Genomic DNA, 22,212 nt, shown 5'->3' on the forward strand with positions numbered 1-22,212 from the left:
TTTCCCTGTGTAATGGGATTTCGTTTTCCCCTCTATTTGCTGGCACAATGGTCTGTCTTCTTCAGAGTACCTACTGCCAACCAAAGATACTTGCTTTCACTCATTACATCTCCTCCACCAGACCATACGCTTCCCGAGTTCAGGGGCCTCACCTGTTTTGTCTGTGACCCTGCCTCAAAACTGACTTAGCACAATGCCCGGCCCACCAAAGGTTGCCTTGGTAAACATTTGTTGCTATTTTCAAACTTTTTGGTATTTAAAAATTGTGCTGATGATTTGTTGAATTCATCCCAAGACCCTTGACAAAGCATGGGAGGGCACATGGGGAGTCAGAATAGAAAGTTCCTGGGGAAATCATCTGACTGGAGCACCACCATTTTCAACCAACACAGCTGGGATGGAAACAGCTTCCAGAGTACCATATGCCACCCCCAAAGGACAACAACAGCACAAAACGTGTGAAGGTGCCAGGTTCGAACCACTGGGAATGACCCATAGACTCTGCTCTGCCCATTATTTAATGGGACGTTCAGAGACTCAAACCCAGATCCCGGAGGCATGTCAAGAACTTCTCAAGTCCCCAGTGCCAGTCCTCTGGGAGTTTAAACGCCACAGTCTACAGACTCCCTTTATGCCTGGAAGCTGGTGGGGAGGAAAATCTGCCAACTCTGGCATCCATGCTCACGTCGTGGAGATGTGTCAGGTCCTCCAGCGGACACAGTGCCATATCCACAGTCAGGACTTACAGAGCAAAAACACCGGAGTCACTGGAGCAGGGGGGGGAGGTATGTGTCCAAGAACAGAACATGCTTGAAAGCTGAGTGAGCCAGGGGGAGGACACAGAAAAGGGCAGGCCAGGGAGGACCCTGCTTTGTCGTCATTCTGTGTCATAAAAGGCAGCTCAGAAGAAATCGAAAAACAACACAGGGGTTTTTTTGGTTTTTTTTTTTTTACAATTACCCAATACAAAACCCTGAGTATAAATTTTTCTATTTTAGGGTTTTCTAAACAACCTTTAACTTAGTGTTTTTTACCCAGGGTAAATATTTGCCGGGAATTTCTGGCCCACATCAGAGTGCTTATCTAAAAAGCAGTTTGGTTCTGCTCCTAATAGGAAAATTCTGCATTCAAGTCAGGAGACTCACCCTGCGTGTGAACCCACCCTAACCCTCCTTCCCTCGGTCTCCAGAGCACAGGGCAGCAGGAGCTGAACGCCGGCCGGATCTACGTAAGAGCCCTTTCTGGAAGATCTATCTGTGTCCATCGCACTTCCTCTTAATTAAGGGTGAGGGTGTGGAGGAGCAAGTCAGTGACCGGCCTCCCGCTCAGGTGCTACAGCAGCAGCCTGGCCAGGCCATGGGAACGCCGGGGAAAGTTAAGTAACCAGAAGGCAGGGCCGCGGGGAATACGGAGGAAGGTACGCAGCCCCCGCACAGTCCCAGTGGCGGGGCCGCTCTCTGTGACAGAGGAACCAGGCGATGGTCATCGGTCGCTCTTCTCGGAATCCCAGTTCCAAATGCAGCACGAAGGGATCTGCAGCAGCGGCCACGGGGTCTGAGAGGAAGCTAAAAGGACGGCACAAGGGCCAGCCTCACCCACAGTGAAATGTCTGGAGGCCAATGAGTATGTTCTCATTTTTTCAATAAGAACCTCCATCATTTTGGGGGACTCCCACACAGCGTGTCAGACACCCCCACCCCTGAGATCCCAGGCTCACGGGGACTCGGCACAGCAGCTATTATCCCCAGGTGCCCAATCAGGCAGGGAAGCTGAGCGGAGTTCAAGAACTTGCCTCCGTGGTGATCTGATGAAGTCTGAGGCACATCGGGGCCCGCCCCCAAATGCACTTTCTTTCCACCACAGCACTGCTCCCCTCAACACAGAGAGACATCTCCTTACGACTCTAACATGCCTCTGCCTCACCACCTCCTCCCCCACTCCTGGCTGAAGAGAGAAGGCAAGTTCAATAGGGAAGAACTGGCCAGACTTCTGGCCAGAAGAGCTTGACGGGACCATCCGGCAGGCAGCTGGGTGGAAATATTCTCAACCGGAGCTCCTCAAATTGGGAGTTCAGACTCCGGGGTCCTGGGAACCCCAGGCAGGAAATACGGGTCAGAGGAAGGGACTCAGCCAATACTCCAAGGCGTGGCACCAGCACATGGGTACAAGCCAGGAGCACAAGGATGCCCGCGGGCAGTCCCACCGGCCAGGGCAGGCACTCGACAAACTAAACCAGGGAAGGAGCCGGGAAAACTCGTGGCCAAGTCCACGGACTTCTTTCTAAATCTTCCCCCAGATTAGAAAGACATCGTCATTTTTTTTTTTCCATCAGATACAAACTACTGTTTAGACCAGAGGTCGCTGAGAATTCATCTTGCGTTTGGTGGCTTTGGTTCTTGACCTAACAGTCAGGAAGGCAACAAGCAGAACAGCATGCCAGGAGCTAGGCTTCTGGAGCTGGATAACCTTGGCCTGTGTTCAGCATCTCCCACCAGCTAGCTGTGGGGCCTAAGGCACATCACTTGACGTCTCTGAGTTCTGGTGTCCCCTTATGTGAAAGGTGAATAATCCTCCCCACCCCCACACTGGGCCAACACTCGGGGCTGTCGGGAGGATGAAATGCCACAACCTATGAAGGCATCTCGAATCCTCCCGCTGGGCAGCCAGCAGGCATTTCACAATTAATGTCTTCACAACTGCTCTGCCAGCTTTGACTGTGACTTCAGGGCTGGGACTCAAGTTGGAGGCTTCTCAAAAACATGCCTGGGGACCATCACAGCGAAACCTTCAAGCCTGAAGAGGCGTCCTATGGAGATGCCACCCCTAGCTGGCAATGCCTATTTTTAGAGGGAGACCTTGGCACAAGAAGGGTATTCTAAGAGCCAGATCGTTGGTGAAGGTACATGGGATAAAGCAGCCGGCCTTCAAAAAGAAGTTGCCACCAAACCCAAAAGGAAGTCATCCCCAGCAAATCGAGGCCAGCAAATCCCCAGCAAATACCCTTCTACGAGACGATCTAGAAAGATCTCAAACCCAGACAAGAGGGACTGGGAGGAATGGACGCTGCTCAAGAATTCTGCCCCCCAACTGACCCCATACACACGACAGAAGCAGTAAGTTCACGTTCTCTGCCGAGCGAGGTAGCCACCAACAGCTGTGGAATGTCAAAAACAAGGCTGCTTGGGTCTACAGTTACCCCTCCTCCACCAGGAGAGGAAAGAAAACGCATTTCTGAGTCTCTACTTCTTTATGTTTTGCTTATAAGGAACAAATGTCGACAAGATATAGAAGACACGGCTCTGTTTGCCACCAAAATGCACAGAACATAATTTTGTATGAAACTACACTTGCTTAATTGTGATGCATTAAGTATTATGTTCATTGTTTCTGAAACTGGGTAGAAATGAATAATTTATTTCAGACAAAAGAAACTCTTGAATATGAAATGCCTCATCTTTTAAAATTACAATTTGGAAGACAAGAATGAAAAAGTACCCATAGCCAGTGAACCCTATACCGCTAATAGAAAACAATGCTTCGACTATTTCTACTTTGTTTGCGAACATTACATTTTTTAAACATTCTTGAGAATAATAATAATAATAATTCCCACTAGGTTTTCACCACAGTCACATCTGCTCAACACAAAGCTAGCATATCCAATATAAACTTTCCATGCTGGGTGAACACCTTTACTTTTCCCACCCATGTGCCTTGGCTCACCTGGAATCCACTCCCCACATCCCTGCACTGCAGTCATCCCTGCCCCCTCCTTCTAGAACTTTCTGTCATCCATCAAGTTCCCTTCATCTTTTCCTTCTCTGCCCCCACCCCACCCCCCTCCATGGCATTCCAGTCTTCCCTGAACTTTCTTTCAGGCTCTCGACCACCTTCCCAGCAGCCAGCACAGTGCCGGACACAGAGTAAGGTCTGTGTAAGAGACCTTGTAAGTAAGGAGCATGACTCCTTTTATCTGAGTAGAGAGGATCCATGTTTTGGACTAAACTGAATCAGTGACCTTCATTTGAGGGATGGTTACTGATGTGTCCCTCTCTTTCTCCTTTTATTTTTCTCCGAGCAGAAGAGATCTACATCCACTCAAATCATCTCCTCTTCCTGTTTCACGCGAATAAACCGGGAGAGGAGGAAGAGGGGAGCTCGTGTGCACATTAAAAGCAGAGAGAGGCAGTCAGTCGGCCACCATTTGCTAGGCACTTCCGAGCACTCATGCTAAGTGTTCCCTCCAATAACCTTATGAATCGGATACTATCATTATCCCTATCTTCAGATACAGAACATAGAACGGAGTGAGTTACCTTTCACCCTTAGTCCCATAGCTCGTGGGTTCTGTGAATGTGGAGCTCCAATCTGGGTGTGTTTCACCCCCCGAGACTTCTGCTCTTTACCACGGCTCTTCCATATTTCATAATTTCCCAGGATCACCAGGACCTCATCTCCTGCCCCTCCCCAACCCCGCCCCAATCTCTGGAATGAATGCAGAGGGTCTGCCTGGGGAGCCTCGATGTGGGAAAGGGCTGGCCAGCCCTGGGTGCGTTCCTACCCGGAGATCAGCCGCAGCCTGAAGGGGCAGCACCATCTCTCCCTGCTCCTGCTCCAACGATAGCATTAAAACAATGTCATAAACACACCCTGGGCTCGAGAAAGGACACAAGAGCAAGCTCAGTCACTTCTTCAGAACCTGCTCTGTGAGCTCCAGTAATTAGCGGCTGCAGTCCCAGCGGCCCTCCTTCCTCATCCTTCCCTCACCAGGCATGCCCCAGGGTGAGCAGGCATCTCTTTCAATTAAGACAACTCCCTGCATTTAGAATCTCTGAGTTTTTATTCAGACACTCTCTTGCAAAAGGTTCTGAAGCAAGTTGAGGATCTGATGCAGAAAACAGCCAAGTGAGACACAGGACCAGAGAGCAGAAGAATAAAATGATCTACAGCAAACAAATGAATAAGCAAGCCCACACGTCGAATCTTCGAGTCTTCCAAACAGGTACTATCCATCAGGACTCCAAAGAGCCACAAAGAGGCCGGGCAGGCCAGAAGGACGGCCTGAGCCACTTGTCCCATCCCAAGCCCAGGACAGAGGGCAGCACTGGGGTTGGGACTGCGAGGCTGTGGAAGCGGGGGTGGAGACTCATTCCTCTTGGGGGTCCCAGATTGTCCACATTCCCACAGGCCTCCTTTACCCAACCAGGTAACTCAATGTCTAAGGAACAATTTGCAGTGACGTTCTCTCCGACCATGATCATTAAGACCCTTCAGGCCTGGCTCCAGACTGCTCTGCCTCCTTCACTCATTCCTGCTGATACCTGTCTGCTCTGTTGACCTCTGCTCCCCACTTCCAACCCCCCCCTCCCCTTCCCAGGACCACCCTGTGAGGCCCAGGCAGCCTCACTAACTCCTGACCCCTCTACTCACCTCTGGCATCTAAATGGGGAGCTGTGTGCACTTGGTCTTTGCATTCTGGAGCCTCGCGTCTCTGTCCTCCCCTCCAAGAAGAACGTAATTCTGGGAGAGAGGAGCCTGAACCTGACTTACACTTGCCCTGAATCCGCCAGGGACTGAGGCTGACAGCACAGTGCTGCAGGCCCCATTTGTTACTTCCCCAGAGAGTACTTCGTATGATAAGAAGTTACTCATTCTCATCAGGCCTATGTCATACTCTAGCCTAGAAGCATCCAGAGTCCTGTGTATGTTTTCACAACACAAAAGTATACTAAGTCGAACCACATGCAATTTCTGCTTTTCTGCCATGCTGGTCTACAAAAATGGCAATTCCATAGGATTCAGCCTCAGAATGCAGCAATACCAAGGTAAATTGGCCATCATTCTGTTTCCAGTTCTGCTGAGGCAAAGGCCTGCCCGTGAGCGTGGCAACCCTGCCTCTCTGCCCGGCTCTCCTCCCACCACCGCTGGCACACAGGACTCCAGCCACAGCAAGCGACTTACTGCCAGCACCCTGGACATGTGGCCCATGCCTTTGCCCATGCAGCTGCCTCTATCCAGAATACCTTCCCAGCCACACCTTTTTACCAAACTCCCCTCCACGTCTGAAAACCCAGCCCCAAGTCACCGGAGGCAAACCTCCTCTGACCCACAATCCCATCAAGTCATTTATTCTCTCCTTGGGTCTCTCTGTGAGCCTGGTGAAGTTCTACTCATTCGCATACCACTTGGCATCATTCATTTTTATTGTTTATCCCTATCCCTAAACAAAAAAAGAGGATCCTATTTACCCTTAAATTCCCTAGGCTTCACACTAGGCTCACAGTAAGTTCTCAATAAGTATCAGATGAGTGAATCTGGCAGAAATGTCATTCCATCACACTGAAATACTGAAAATTGACAGAGGTCATGGAAACTGACCAACTCTTCTCTGTATTCTAAAATAAATATATGCATTATGTATATAGAGAGGTTACATGTATATCTCTATCTCTCTATATACATATATACACATCACTCAGTACAAAATGCATGATAATCCTTCATGTAGTCTATGCACTTAACTTTCCCAAGATTCTCTCTCCTGTTACCTATGTGCAAATGGGGGCTACAGCATGGATTCTAGAACCAGACTTCCTGGATGAGAATGCGGCTCAGCCAACTCTTAGGTGTGTGCCCTTTGACCAGTTTCTTATTTGGACCTTGGTTTCCTTATCCATCCAGTGGGACAAAGACACAATTATTGTTAAATAAAACTTAGACAAGGGATCCCATGTAAACATTTAGTTCATTCCCTCTCCCAGCTATTGAAATTATTATGATTTTTATTCCTCTTGAGGTCTCATTGGGAATATGCTTAGAGTTTCAGTCCGGTCACTCCTTTCCTCATTCAAAATGCCACTGGCTATATTTAAGAGTGCAAGAAAACAGTGGTTCCAACCAGGGCTCTCCAGAATGCATGGATTTCCTGGTCTCTTCTTCATCAAGAGTTTGTTTGGAACTCATAGTAACAGAGATCAATGAAACATTTCATAAACATGGGCTTTAAGAAACCTGCTGGCCTGTTCCGACAAAGAATGCAATCAATACTTATTTTCATACATTATTAACTGTATACCAAACGATAATGTGCAAAGGATAACAAAAATAACAGTCGACATGGTGTTTTTTAGACCGTTCAGAGGGACAGGAAGGAAAGGGGGACCAGCATGGTGGAAGACAAATGAATAGCATATTAGGTCACCTTAAAGTGGGACTAAACTATGTATTCCTTTCTTCGCCACTGTGTAATGCTATTTATATGACAACATGACAAAAAATGGCCCTAGGCATTCTGCTCTACTTTAGAAGCCTTCCATCTCACACCAAAATGAAAAAAGATACAATCCAGAAATTGCTTCTTTGGTTAATATTTCTGCAGTTCCGCAGGAATGGTTTTAATAGCGTGCGTGTTCTGGATTTCGGTTGTCAATTAAGAACCCAACAGAATGCAGGGATAAATATGAAAAGAACAGATACTGCCTTCTGTTTCAACGTTGGAGACCCTTTGTCGAACAGTGTTTTAAGATATAAGACAGAGAAGGAAAAACTGGGAATTAAGGAGGGAGACAAGGAGCTAGATATCTTCACTTTAAGATCCACATAAAGGATCCCATGTCTGCGTTTAAAACTTTGTCACCTAACAGCAGAAAGAGATGCCAGAGGAAGCTGCGAATCTAAACTCTTCTGCTCATCGGCTGTGCGGTCCTGAGAAAGCTACTCAACCTCTCTGAACCCAGGTCTCCTCCTCGGAAATCGGAGATAATACCTAGCTTTTAGTGAAGTTGGGGACCAAAAGGAAAACATGCCCATGGACAGGCTGGGCAGTGTGGGACACTCAATAGAACTCTAAGGGGTACTCTTTCCCCACACCCACCTCCCCTTTAAAAAGAGTACAGGTCCAAAGATTACACAGCTCTGGGACTGATGGGCAGAATCCCTGAGGGAACTGTGGTTTGACCAAAAATAGGCCATTTGACCAAATGATTAAAAGTCTGTCATATGCTAATGCTTGGACAGGGTGGACCTTGGGCCAATTTAGTAGGAGTAAATTGCAATTGATTTTCGAAGAAATTGCTTGTTCTCTTGCCTTTCCTCAGCTGTGTCACACTCTCTCACACACAGCTGCCTTTGTCACAGCCAGAACCCACTGAAACACATGTCATGGAAGATCTTTTGGAGGCACATTTTAATAATACAGATAACCACATTCACACACACACACACTATCAATACACTCAGACATGAAATACAATATAGATATACAAATACATCTATAATTCTGCATGTGTATATGCATGTTTATACAGGTTTTTAGGGGACTCAAATTTAGAAACAATTCTGCACCATGGTTGGATGCTTCTGGATGTTTTGCAACTCCCTCTGTTGTTGGAGAGCTATCCCGAGTCATTTTTATTTTTTTACAACAACATACTATTTGAATAAAGATCATACAAGAGCACAGCCCTGCCTGAACCTCCTCTCCACATACTCCCCAGCCCTATCTATGTAAATTCTTGGCTATGAAAAGAAAATGGTTAAAAGATCACACAAGATAAAAAATCATAAGAATAAAGGTTAACAATGGCTGCTTTCACCCCTAATTTCTGATATGGTGATAGACCCTCTTAGAACATTAATTAGAATGGAAAGAGATGAAAGAAATGCCCAGGGGACATAATAAATTAGCCCCTTATGCAAATCACCCATTCGTTTTCATCACTGACCCAGCTAGCTGAGTCTCTAAATTACGGGAAGTGGTTAGCTTCTTTAACAAAAAATTCCAGATGAAAGATTAATTTTTTTTTTAATCTGAAGGCTGGGAGGGCTTACAGCAAAAAATAATTTCTCACTTTCCCTTGCAGAGGACTCTGAAGGGGGCCAAAAAAACATGAAAATTAACATCCTGGCTCCTGGTTCCTGTTGCCAAACAGAGACTTATTAATTAACCCTTGTTCTGAAACAATTCCAAAACAACGGACAACAATCCCCTTAACTAAAGCCAAGGGCTGTGGCTCTCACCCTCCATCCCAACGGGTGCACAGACCTGAATAGGTGAAGGATGATTTAAAGGGGAAGAGGGGGAAAGCCAGGAGGTGGAGAGTTTGAATATCAATTTAAAAACAAACACACACCTAATTTTACTTGTCATCACCATCCTGCACAATTTATGTTCTACTGCCCTAGAAATTTATGGAACTCTCAGTTTTCTTATCAGTAGAATAAAGGGATTGGACTAGAATGACCTCCAGAAGTCCTACTGTATCTATCACCCAGTGATTTTATTTATCCCTTTGTAAAGCAAACAAGGCACTTCTGATCATTTAATTTGTCTAAATATAATCTTCTGACACGCACCGTGTCTACGGAGCTCACTCTGTTTCATTTTCTCTATCCTATTTCATTTTCCCCTTGTCCCCATTTTTCCCACTTACTTTTTACTTTGTTTCATCTTCTTCCACGTATCCAAATGAGATGCTTTAAACACACTCTGGTTCAAGGAAGGTGTATATTGAATAAATCATGTGTTATAAGTGTTATTAATGTGAAATATATATATACACCAAGATCACAAGTTTCTTTGGCCTGAAGACAATGCTCGAGAGCAAAACAGTAAGTCCTAAAATAATTCCAGATTCAATATGCAGGTCCTTGGAAAAAGAAGGAAAATATGTGAAAGATCATTCTAGTCCACTGCTGTCATTTTATGAAAGGAGTGGCCACCTCTCCTTTTACAGGAAGTGTCGACATGTGCCCAAGGTCACCTGGCTAGGGACAGGTACGGCTGGAAGCAGGACACCAATCTCCTGACTCCCAGACCAGTGCTCCTTGGACCAAACAATCCTAAGTTTGACACCTTCTTTTGCTAATTGGTACTATATCCCAGAGAACCAAGAAAGGACATCCTCTGGCAAGAATAAGTTTGGACAGCAGAAAAGTTAAGAGATGGCAGAAAGAAACACTTCTAAAGACTAAGGAGAAGGAATGAGGACAGACCCACCGGCTATAAATAATTCTGCACCTTGTAACAATCTTTGGTTCATCCAATTACGTGTCACTCGCCGATGTTTTATCTCCGCTCTTCGGGGAACGGGACCTACAGTCACGCTATGCAAAAATATTTGACTGTCTCTACCTTCGCGCCTTCCTCGAACATCCAGGCCTTTGCAGTAAGTATCTCTCCCCTGGACTGACCTGCTGTTTTATCCATGAAACTTCTTGAGTTTGTCAGTTAATCTAAGTACCAAAACTTGCCTTTGAGACATGGTCAGTGACAAAAGAAGACACACATTCTTCAGGTCATCATGAGGGTGATCGGAAAGTATGTGTAGCTCAGACTTTATTTTTGTAAAAAAAAAAAAAAAGAAAAAGAAAAAAAGAAGAAGAAGAAGTACACACACACACACACATACACACACAAACACACACACATTCATATATAAAGGAAAAAATTCTGGAAAGTCTCATATCAACATGTTTACAGCTGTGACTAGGGGTGATTTAAATTCCTTTTCCTTTTTTAAACCTGTTTGTAATTGCTTATTCTACAAAAAAGTAAAATGAGGCGCTGAGGGACTGGACGGGGAGAGAATTCGAAGGAAAAGTAGTGGTCTGTGAAAGTGGGATGTTAAGTGTACTTGGCTCGGCCTGTGGAGACGGACGCCTCTCCCAGGTATAAGCCATGCCCTTCTCAGGGAGCAGTAATTCTTCCTGCTATGAGGGGCGTTGGAGAGCAGATTTATGAGGAGAGGTTGGAAGCATGGGAATCCGTCAAGCTGAGAAGGGAGAGCTGATCACAAGAATCCGCAAGCACAGGAAGAGCCCCCAGCCCGGGGATCACCAGCTGCAACCCAGCCCCTCTGACCACAGAGCGTAGAAACAGGGCCCAAAGGAACAGAGGGATTCAGAGCAGGAATAAGAAGACCTTCCCCAAAGCGAAGTTAGGACCCAAGCGGGGTTATTAAGAGGCAGGACTTGGCTCCAGGGCCCTTCAGATAAAGGCTGGATTTTTCATTTTCGTCCCTGGTAGTTTAGGAGCAGCCTTCCCAAAGGCTCAGGATGGCCATCCCTTTGTTACTCCATGATCAGGAAGCAAGGTCTGCTTGGAGTCAGGAGGGAGAGAACAGGGAGCATGGCCGTGGCAGAGCATTGAGAACGGTGGAGACTTACTGGGGGCCTGGGATGCTTCGGGGGCTGGGTGGGTATTTTACATGCAGCATCTTCAAATCCACAAGAACCTATAAGGGAATAATCCTCATCTCTTTCTACGTGCAAAGAGCCTGAGGCACACTGAGCTCAACCGAGGTGCCCAAGATGAAGGAAGGGGCAGGGCTAGGAGGTACCCAGGTTGGCGGACCCCAGAGGATGTGTTCTCTCTCCAGCGCTGGCATGCACCAAGAGATGGAGGCACAAAGCTGCCGGGGGCACTGATGGGACAGCAGGTGGTCAGCTGGCTTGTTTGGGCACAGGGCAGGTGGGGTGAGATGGGAGGTCACTTAGTAGAAGAATCTATGGAAGAAGACTGAAGCCAGACAGTTCTTCTAAGTCACTGGGGTGCTAAGATAAGGCCTGCCAGTGAGGAGACCAGGTTGGATTAGGAGGAACTTGACTTGGGGACGCAGGAAGAAGGTCAATGCAAAGTTCAAGTGAGAGGTAAGAGGAGTATAATTAGGGAATGGAGAGTGGAGAGCAACTCAAAACACAGCAGGTAGGACTGCAAAAGTATTGGTGATGGGTCCCCTGAAGGAATGAGAAAGGCAGAGGAGGGTGGCAGGAACCCTGAAGCTATAACTCAGGCAGACAATGCCATAGGGAAGACAGAAGGTTCTGGAAGAGAAAGGTGTAAGGAGAAAAAGGGCAGAGGTGATGAGCTCCGTTGTAGATGTGCTGGGTTTGAAATAACTGAGATACACCAGGCAGAGTTTTCTGGGACTCGGCTGGAAATGCTGGTTGAGAGCTCAGGAGAGGCTGGAACAGGAGGGCAGGCACGGAGTCGCCCGTGTAAGTGGCAGCGGCAGTCCCAGGAATGGATGAAATGTGTCCAGAGAGCACGCAGAACAGAAAGAGGCTAACACTGGCCTCCCCGAAGGCATTGCCATGTTCTAGCAAAGGTTCTAGGAAGGCTATCAAGGGCTGTGTCCCTGGCCAGTCACTTTCCCTCTCTGAGCTTCAACTCTATAAAAGCAAAAGGTTAGACTAGTTCTCTACGACCCTTCTCTGATATTCAAACACCCGTGGTTAATGGGATGACTACTCAGAACCAGGAGGAAGGCTCCAGGCTGAGCATACACCCCACATAGCAAGCAGGTCCCCCAACTTTCCAGTGGGAAAGACAGACACATACATAAGTCCCCTCGATACCCCGTGATCAACAGCTATCGTAAAGACAAGAACAAAATGCAGCACATAAGTGTCTTAAGTGGAAGTGCCTTTCTGGGGGAAACTCCCGCATGGCCCCCAGAAAGGAAAATGGATCTAGGTCTCGGGGAACTAACAGCAACTTCCCTATCAGAGGCAAGAGCATGAGCAAAGGCACAGGAAGGCAAAGACACATGAAATGCTTGGGAAATGGACTGCTCAGTGAGCTTGAGGGAACAGCGGGTGATGGGGCTTAGAGAAGAATGGTGGGAACGAGCCGGCCTGGGGAGGCCAGAACAGGCGACATAGGCCAGAACAGGAACCAAGGGACCAACAGAGATTCTCACCTATTGGACAACATGATTAGAGGGGCTTTGGAGAGCTGAGTGGAAGGCAAAGGACCACTACACACCCCAGCAGCTGGAATTTACCAACACTTCTCTCTTGTCCGATAGGACCTTATCACAGTCTTCTTCAACATGTAAAATTTTTAAGAAACCTATTTTTTTTTTCACGTAGTGACCTAAGTACGATGGCACTTTAAAACAGAAATGCTAAACATGGCTAATGATTCACAGCATCATTCAGAAAAAGGGGTCACACTCAAAAGAGTGTTCAGGGGCATCTCCTCCTGAAGCAAATGATTTCCAACTGCATGAGCACCCATGTCAAGATCCGATGGCTTCTTGGAGAGTCTAAGCCATTCCTAGTATCCTAATATCCAAATCCTAATATCCCTCTTTCCCCACATCCCTATTGCTTCTTGTTTGCCATACCATTGGCTCCGGTTATTTCTGAAAAAGGTCTGTCCTCTCTTGACACTTTTCTACAAAATCCAACCTCCCAGTCAATACTTTTAAACCCCGGAGCCCTCTTTTTTCCCCTGGTGCTTACATCCTTATAAGGTGCTTATATTCCCCTCTGACCCCCTATCCTCAGGCTCTTCTTGGCACCCGCTGTGCTTTCAAAATTTCTTTCTACTTTGCACTCTCCCTCCAGAGAGTCCAAAAAACATGGCCAACAGGTTCGTCTCCCTTTCAAATCACTATTTACTTCTTGCTGCTTCTAGAACCTGCACAAAGAGGAAAAGGCAAGGTTAAAGAGCACAGAGTCATGGCAGATGTGAAACAGATGTGGTGGCTTTATCCTCGGAGCCTCCGTGTGCCCACACCGCTCTGCCCTTTTGGCTCCCCAGACCCTTTTCCATATTCTCTCCTCTCCCCCGACATCCTCTCGCACTGGCTCCCTCTTTCCTTTGCATACTTCCGCTCACATCCTGGATCTTCCTCTTTGAGACCCCTAAAAATGATGCTGGCATCAACTCACAACGAAGGCCCCTCCTGGAGCCCTTAAAACTGATTTCAAGGCCAAACGCTTCCACCGACACATTTCCACCGAGGCTGTGGCACCGCAATTCCCCAATTCTCGCCTGACAAGGCTGTTTGATTTCCTTCCTGCAGCTCAGGCTTCAGAACAGAGGTGACAGGTTTGAGACTCTATCTCATTTTTGTTCCCTTCCTTGTTCCTGCCAGGCCCCTGACAGCACCTCAATATGGCTTTTTAACTGCTGATCAACCAAACAATGGCAAAGATGGCAGTGGCTTTGAGGAGTCTAAAGAAAATGGAAACACGAGAATGTCAAACAGGTCTTGTTCAGTGAGACGATTCAGCTCATACTTAATGTATGTGGATAAACATTCACTTCACATTGGGCAAAGAAACCCAAATATGGAAACTCTGATTGCTACCATATCTGTAAAAGGCAGAGGCCCTGTTGTCCTGGTTTCCTCAGAGAGATTTTCAAGACAGGGGAGATGTTCTAGAAACTTAGAATCAAACCACAAAAAGCAACATTTATCATCCCGCTCCTCTGTCCTTCCCTACCCTACAAATGCCAAACTGGATAATATGCATTATTCAATGACTTAAAACCTCTCAAGGTTCCATCTGGCTTTCCTAGACCCACTTAGGGAACACCGTCCCTGTCAGAGGTCAAAGCTCACCAGTGCTGGAACCTAAATTCAATGCCCTTGAGAGATAAAATGTAGCTCCAGACAAGGCCTTCCTGGCTCTAATTAATTCATTATGACTTCTGGGTTCTCAGCAGGACAGGTCTCACAAAGTCAGGGTCATATTTGCTAAGAAAAGAAGTCTGGCTGATAAAGGGATCAGGAAAATGAATGAGCGAAACTTGGTCCATATGCAGAAGAATTCCTGGTGCTCATAGAAGAAATTCAGACAACCCAGGGGTATCTTAGACTGACCAAGCCATTTTAACTGTAGAATGCATGCAAGGATTGAAAACACAATTGAAGAGCACAGTGAATGGGTTCTGGAGGTGACCTCAAATCTTCCCTCAGAATCATGAGCTGTTAGGCCTAGAGATTATTTATACCCATGGTCTCATTATACCAAGAAAAGAGAGCACCAGAAAGGGAAAATGAGTCTGTTGCAGTCCTATAGTCCACAGAAGTTCTGAAATTAAAACCCAAATGAGCCTCCCTCCTTGCCTGCGTCCTCACTCTCACTGTCCACAGAAAGGCTCGGAGCCCTCTAAGCATCAGCACAAAGACTAAAGAGTAAGGCTTCCAGGGACAGGCAGCAGGCAAGAGGCTCTGCCCTTCAAGCATCAGGAAGGCCAGGTTCACTTCTGATACGCCATGGACCACATCCCATCCCAGCTCAGATGGGTCCGTGCATTTTTTCCTCTGGTACATGAGACACTGCCCCAGCTCCCCAGGGAGGGAGTATTAGGAGGGCTCTGGGGTGGAAATTATCAGCATCATTTGGATAATATATGAATGCCTCTGATACTAAACTTACACCAGTATATCTTAATCCAAAACACACATCTTAGACCAATGCGCGCGCGCACACACACACACACACACACACACCCCTCCTCTGAACCCCAAACAGAATAATGTAGAGGAATGCTTCTTAGGCTTCATGTGTATATCAAGAACCCGGACCAGCGGTCTTCTTAAAACCTAAATTCTGATTCAGTAAGTCTGGGATGGAGCCTGAAATTCCACACCTTTAACCATCTCCCAGATGATGGCCATGCCACTGCTGAAAAGACCACATTCTGGGTAGCAAGGGGTGGGTGTCACAAACACTTAGAATCAAACAAATCTGGGTTTAAATTCTGGTTTCCTTCATCACGAGCTTTGTGATCTGACTGGTTTCCTAACTTCACGCTGCCTCCACTGCTTCATTCTTAAAATGGAAATAATAATACTTCAGAAGCATACGAAGATTATTATCTAAGTTAATGATAAAAAGTTAACACAGGGGCGCCTGGGTGGCTCAATCAGTTAAGTAACTGACTTGTGATCTCCACTGAAATCGTGACCTTGGGGTCTTGAAATGGAGCCCTACACGGGGCTCAATGCTCAGTGCAGAGTCTGCTTGTCCCTCTCCTTCTGTTCTTTGCCTCTCTCTCTCTCTCTCTCTCTCTCAAATAAATAATAAATAAAATCTTTTTAAAAAAAAAGTTCTTAACACAGTGCCTAGAATATAATAGGGGCTCAAATAAATGCAGCTGCTGGCTGTCTCTGAGATTCAGGAGGGCAGAGGCGACATCTGTCTGGCTTACTGCCAAAATCCCAATGGCTGGAACGTAGTGGGTACTCAGTGGGTGTTTGTGAGTGAATGAAATGTATATAAATACACCGACACATAATATCAGTATTTACATACTTCCTTAGTTCTATGGGTTTCTGCAGGAAAACAGAAAACATTGAGAACACCAGAACACTCTCACCCATAACAAACCATCATCTCACAGAATTCAACATTCACCACCACGTACAACCGCCAACGAAGCGCCTCATTTGTGATGGCTGTATATACTTGAGGAAATGTCTTAAGTGTAAACAAATAAAGACAACATCAGTCTGGAATCTGAATGTCATTAAGAGAAATTACTGCCTTGTTCATTATTTATGGGGCTGTCTGAACCCCAGTGTTACAAAAACCTTAATTCTGAAACTAAGTTCACTTCCAAAACAAATGTAGAATTGCAAAGACAGATAAAACAAACCAAGGGAAGCAAGACCACTTTGTAAAGGACCAATGAGGCAATAATACCGTCTCTGAGACATGCACACATTTGCTCAGGACAAATTAAAAATAGAATTGTTAACAAATGGTAGAGCTGAACCTTTTCAATCAAAGTCAGACAACTGAGTCCATCCGAAATTCCTCAACAATCTAAGATTATCTTCAGAAGTCTCAGAAAGTAAGTAGCATCATTGACAGATCCCATCTGCAGGGAGGCTCTGTGAATGGTACATAGCAAGAAGGGAGTATGATTGCCACCTACAGACAGAAGTCCCTATGCATGAGGCAGCCAATCGTATTTCAACGTGGAAAAAAAATTCAACGGAGTCACCTCCCTCCAACCTCTTTCAAATAACCACACACCACATTACTTCATTTAGAATTACTTTCAAGTCATACAATCATCTCTAGGCATTCTGCCGCTTCATTATCTTCATCCTATTTCTAATTTCCCAGAAACGCTGTGCCATTCAACTATCTACTTAGACGCTCTCTGAGAGCCGGAGAGAATGCAACCCAATGGATTTCAAGCAGGCAAAGGCATCCGAGTGGAGGCATGAATCTGCTTACCTGGTATGAATGGGACCACCCGGAATATATCAGACAATCTGCTGTTAACTGGCTCGTAAGGGGAATCTTCAAGCAGATCATTTCCTAAAAACAACAGGAAGATGGGGCTTAGATCGGAAAGCAGACATATTTCAGAGTGGTTTTCTTTTTTTTTTTTTTTTAACTGAATCTAAATTCTAATGATGTTATGATTGTGCAACAAAAAGATGCCGAAACTTTCCAAGGTCTTAAATGCATCTATTTGGCTATGGTTATTTTGCATTCCCTCTGCCTTTGTTGTCCTTCCTCTCCCCAGAGTGCCATGAAAACACTGGAGAGCAACCCAGCCTGATCTTGCCAGAAAACTCTCCCACTCTTTGCAAAGGAATGAAATAAGAGAGGAAGGAACCAGTGATGTCACCGGCCCAGCTTACCTCCGGGAGCCAATGGAAGAAAAGTGACCCAAAAGAGGGCCCCCATTTCTATGCTCCTCAACACAGCAGGGTGCCAGAAAAGCCCTGGTGCTGGTTATTCAACAGTCTCTGAAATAGGTTTGTAATAGGTTCTGGAGCAAGAGGCAGCAGAAAGGTCAAATCTGTATGTTAACAAATGTTTGGTGTCTCAGGGGAGAATGAATGCCCTGGACATCTGTGTTACATTTACAAACACTAGCCACCTCTGGCACACAAGGACCAAAAAATTCCCATTGGAATGGATGCTTGTGACAAGTGGTCCTTTTTCTCTCAAAGCCACTTCTGTGTTAACCAAGGTTGAACCACATCAGCTGGCTCAAGACTCAGCTAATCTAAGACGACAAATGGTTTTTCACACATCTGCCTTTGATCGGGTTTGAGGAGGGTAAAGATAAAATAGAGCCTAGTGGACCTTTTATTCTTAATTCTTTATCTTATGTCAGAGTAGCTAGAAGGGAAGAAGAAAGGGGAGAAACTGGGGACACGATTCAGGGCAAGTCTTTGTGTGCTCATCCTCTGAAGCTCTCCTTGGAGAGAAGTTGTGAGTTCCTGCCCTGTCCTTAAACGGGCTCCTACTCGGATGCTCTGACCAGGTTTCAGAGAGGTCAGCGGGGGCCGGGGGTGTCCCCTCCCCAACGGGTTTTCCAACAACCAGGCCCCCACAGTGCTGCTCCGGAGGCAGCAAACACCAGCTGCCGCTGTCCCTGGGGGCCAATGAAAGGTCCTCATTCTGCAGCTGGGGAGAAGCGAGGAGAGGATGAGGTCAGCGGGCCCGGCTGAGGGGCCCGCCGCCTGCCTTTGTGGGGTGGGGGCGAGAGATGGGGGTGGGGGGCCAGGACGGTCGGCGCGTACCCTGCAGGCTCTGGTACATGCTCCAGTAGATGCGCAGGCAGTTCTTCTCCTTCTTCATACCCCGCTTGCAGCGGCAGTTGTAGAGCGACTTCTGCTTGAGGGCCTCCATGGCACTGCGGCACTCGTCCTTGGCCTCCAGGCCGGACGTCAGGCTGAAGTTGGTCTCCTTGCCCGCCACGCACTGCCTCAGCGTGCGGTACTTGGTGCTGCAGCTCTGCTCCTTGAGGCACTGGTCGCTGGCTTTCACACAGTCCAGGCGGTCCCCGCCGCTCACCTCGGCCGACAGCAGCACGTCTGCGGGAGGAGGTGGGGGAGCGTGAGGGCGGCGGTCCAGGACCCGGAGCCTCCCGCTGCCGGGAGGGCGCGTGCCTCCCCCGGCTTCTGGGGTGCCCTGCGCCGCCCGCGGGCCCGCCCCTCTACGCCGGGGACTCATTTGCCCGCCCCGGGACCTCCGGCCCCGGCGCTCCCTGCAACGCCAACCTCCGCCCGGCGTGGCTTTGCGGGCTGTTTGCGGGTTGCCCCCCGAGCGCGCGCTGCCCGCCGCGCGTGCCCGCCCCGCCGCTCCCGGGGCAGCCCGGCCGGAGCAGCTGCTGGGTCTCCCGGAGCCGCTGGCTCGGCCCCGCCCGACGGAAGCCGGGGGCTTTCCGAAGAGGAGGGCCACTGCGGACCCGGCGCGGGGCGCGGGGCGCGGGGCGCGGGGCGGGCGAGTCCTGGTCCGCGGTCCGCCGGGCGGGGAGCGCTCAGACACTGTTCGGGGAAAAGTTTTCCCTTCGAAGTTTGCTCTCCCGGTCCAATGCTCGCCCACACCCCACCTGCCCACTGCTCCTCCGAGAGCTCCCAGCACTCGCAAGGAGCGCTGATCCCGGAGCTGGAGGGGCTCGGACCCCTTAACTCTCCGCCAGGATTGACCATTACAAAGCACAGAAAATTAAAACCAAGCACAAAAAGCTGCGGGCAAGTGCCGCGCCATCACCGCCTCCCAAGCCTAGGGTGCTGAGGATTCAAGATCCCCTTCCCCAAAACGAAACTTCGCCCTCCCACACCCACGCAACCGCGCTGCAGTTGGGGGGTTGGGGGCTGCCCCGAGTATCCCCTCGGAAAGACTCAGCGGGTTAGGAAGCTAGAGGCGGCCTCGACTTACCCAGGAGCGGCAGCGCGAAGTACAAGGTCGCCAGGAACATGGTGCCGGCGCGCAGCTGGTCCCCGCCCCCCCAAAAATCCCGAGCCGCGGCTGGGTATCGACGAGGGAGCTCAGCATACAGCAATCCCCGGACGGCCGCGCTGCTCTGGCCGCCCAAAGTTCAGCTCCATCCAGTGCGAGAGGAAACTCCCGGGTCCGTCCGCCACCACCGCCGCCGGCGACTCAGCTCCCCGCGGGCGGCCGGCGCGAGGGTGGGAGGCGGTTCCGCTTTTAGGGGTTCAGGTCTGACCCAACCTGGAAGGGAGAGCGCGCTTTGAAATGAGAGCCGAGAGCGCTGGAACCTCCCCCGCCCCCTGCCCTCCCCTGCTCCCGCCTTGGGGGACTTTCTAGCGCCCGGGTGAGGGCCCACCCCTAACCGGGTCGGGGCGCAGGAGGGGGCACGGGGGGGGGCATGTACGTGTATTCCGGGGAGCCGCCCGCAAGGGCAGGGTAGGAGCTGGAGAGGTCGGACGCCAGCTCCCAAAGTCCAAGGAGTGTCAATCGGGTCCAACCCAAAAGGCTGAACGCAAGCAAATAAATAAATAACGTTACTTTCCGAGCGCTGCGAGCGGAGCCAGCAGCTGCCGGGAGTCGAAGCACACGGCGGCGGCAGCTCTTTCTCCAGCCCTGGCGCAGAAAAAGCCCCTTCTCCCGGGAAGTTCACCGCCCCCTCCTCCAGCCAGCTCGCCCGCTCCGCTGCCGGCCTCTTCACCCAAACCACCAATCGCTGCCCCCGGTCGCCGTCTCCCGCTCCTCCCCGGGCTCGCCTCTTTTCTCAGGCAGCGGGGCAACCGGGAACCGACGTCCGGGCTAGGGCCGAAACCCCGCTCGCGCGCCCCTACCCGCCGTGGGTCTTCCGCTCCCTCCCGGGTGTCTGCGCCGCGCGCAGGCTCTCCCGGCGCCCCGGACTCGGGCTCATCAACGCCACCGCCCGGGGCGAGCGCACTGGCCGGCAGCCCCGGAGCGCCAGGGCAGGTGCAGCCCCGAGCCGCGCGCGCCCCCGGACCCCAAAGTTGAGGGGCGCCTGCAAGAGGGGAGAAGAGGGCGGGGAAGCGGCGATGGGCTCCCAAACCCACAGAATGAGAAAACTCTCCAAATGCCACCAACCTGGACTCAACCGACCGTGTCCAGCTGTGTCGAGGAGCCAGTTTGTTTATTTATTTATTTATTTTGGGGGGTGTCCCCGCCCCTTCCTTCCCTTTCCGGGCTCACTTCTCTGCGTTAGGAAGAAGATGCGGTAATCTTCGAGAGCTCAGAGGGGCTGAGTTGGGCCAGGACGATTTCCGAGCAGAGTACCCCCGGCTCTCGGCTGCCGGTTGGGATATTGGAAGCTGAGCGGAGGCTAGCGGGTTCCGAGGCCAGATTTTTTTGCCTGAGGACTCTCGGCCTGCTCCTGCTCCCGCCGCCCCATAGCACACCCGCCAGCCCCCTCTGAGGCTCGCACGCACGGACGCCGCAGATGAACACACTCGTCCGCGGCGGGACTCGGCGCCGGACCCAGCACGCGCGCACAGGACACGCAAGGCTATGCAGCCGCCCGCGAGTGCTGCCAGACACTCTCTCTCTCTCTCTCTCTCTCCCTCACTCTCTCTCTCTCCCTCTCCCTCTCCCCTCCCCTCGCAGACACACACACACACACACACACACACTCAGACACAAAAGGGCACAATGCACAAGGGCTCTTTCTTTCTTCCGTCCTAGTGCAATCGAATCAGACCTTTCTTCCGAACACAAAGTTTCTCCCCACGTCACTCGTGGCTATGACTCAAGACTTGGCGCGTTAAACTCAGGCCCAGACCCTCGGAGCCGAGATCGCAAGATGTGCCCACGCACCGATCCACGCCAGCGCGCACGCACTCATATGCATGCACACGCAGCCTCTCTCTCTCTCTCTCTCTCTCTCTCTCTCTCTCTCTCTCTCTTTCTCTCTCTCTCTCTCCTGGAGCTTGGGCAAGGAGACAAAAGCGGAACCCCCGGCCACTGCATTTAAACCGCGCCAGACCTGGCTTTGGGAAATGCATAAGCTAACCTCCATCTTGGCTGTTTCAAGAGTAAATTTTAAGATCATAAATTTAAAAACCCAAGATATACACAGCCTTTCCCCCCAATTTCTGGGTCCACTCGTTCTCAGCCATGCTACTGAACCCCCCCTACCCCGACCGGAACACACACTCCTCTCCCCGAACACCGGGGGGCGCCCGGGACAACGAAGTCTGCTCTGGGTTCCGAGCGGAGTCTCTGCAACAGCCCACAGCTCAGGGCTTGGGTTCCCGATCTTTGCTGATATCCAAGTTCATCATTTATGGAAACCGAGTTTGAATAGAGTCAGGGTGAGCTCAGCTGTCAAATCTGCAAACCCATTGCACCAGACAATGGACCGCGGAGGAGAGGAAAGAAATGATCCTTTTGATTAAGTCGGCGGGGGGCGGGGGTGTTAATTGAAAAGGGCACAGGCTCTGAGTAAAGTTTGAGACGGGGGAGTAAGGGCCGAGAGACAAGGAGGAGAGAGGAGAGGGTGGGTATCTCTCCATTCAGCCCCACACCAGCCAGGCGCGCCCAGGGCTGCGGTAGCCGCTCAGATGCTTGCTGCGCATTGTTTGGGGGGTAGGGGAGTGGTGTTTGCGCCTCCTCGCGCGCCCAAAGCCCAGGGGACACCCCTCAGATCTGCACGCCTATGCACGTGTTCCTCAGGGGATAGGTATGAGAGGATTGACGTCCTCAGGGAGCACCCTCCTCAAA

The 22,212-nt window shown here is 49.7% G+C and overlaps 1 protein-coding gene across 2 annotated transcripts in view; it reads right to left on the reverse strand.

Moving 5' to 3' along the window:
* Nucleotides 1-19,616, reverse strand: part of GFRA1 (GDNF family receptor alpha 1) — a 216,362-nt gene extending 196,746 nt beyond the window's left edge. For both annotated transcript variants that reach the window (XM_044240597.1, XM_044240596.1), the window contains exons 1-3: nt 19,435-19,616; nt 18,294-18,587; nt 16,990-17,073 (exon numbers count right to left, since the gene is read on the reverse strand). In XM_044240597.1, the coding sequence (XP_044096532.1) occupies nt 16,990-17,073; nt 18,294-18,587; nt 19,435-19,474 (418 nt within the window). In that variant the 5' untranslated portion in view covers nt 19,475-19,616. The remainder of the gene's footprint in view (nt 1-16,989; nt 17,074-18,293; nt 18,588-19,434) is intronic.
* Between the last annotated feature and the right edge of the window lie 2,596 nt (nt 19,617-22,212).

Source organism: Neovison vison, chromosome 2 (assembly GCF_020171115.1).
Source record: "Neovison vison isolate M4711 chromosome 2, ASM_NN_V1, whole genome shotgun sequence".
Taxonomy (NCBI): Eukaryota; Metazoa; Chordata; class Mammalia; order Carnivora; family Mustelidae; genus Neogale; species Neogale vison.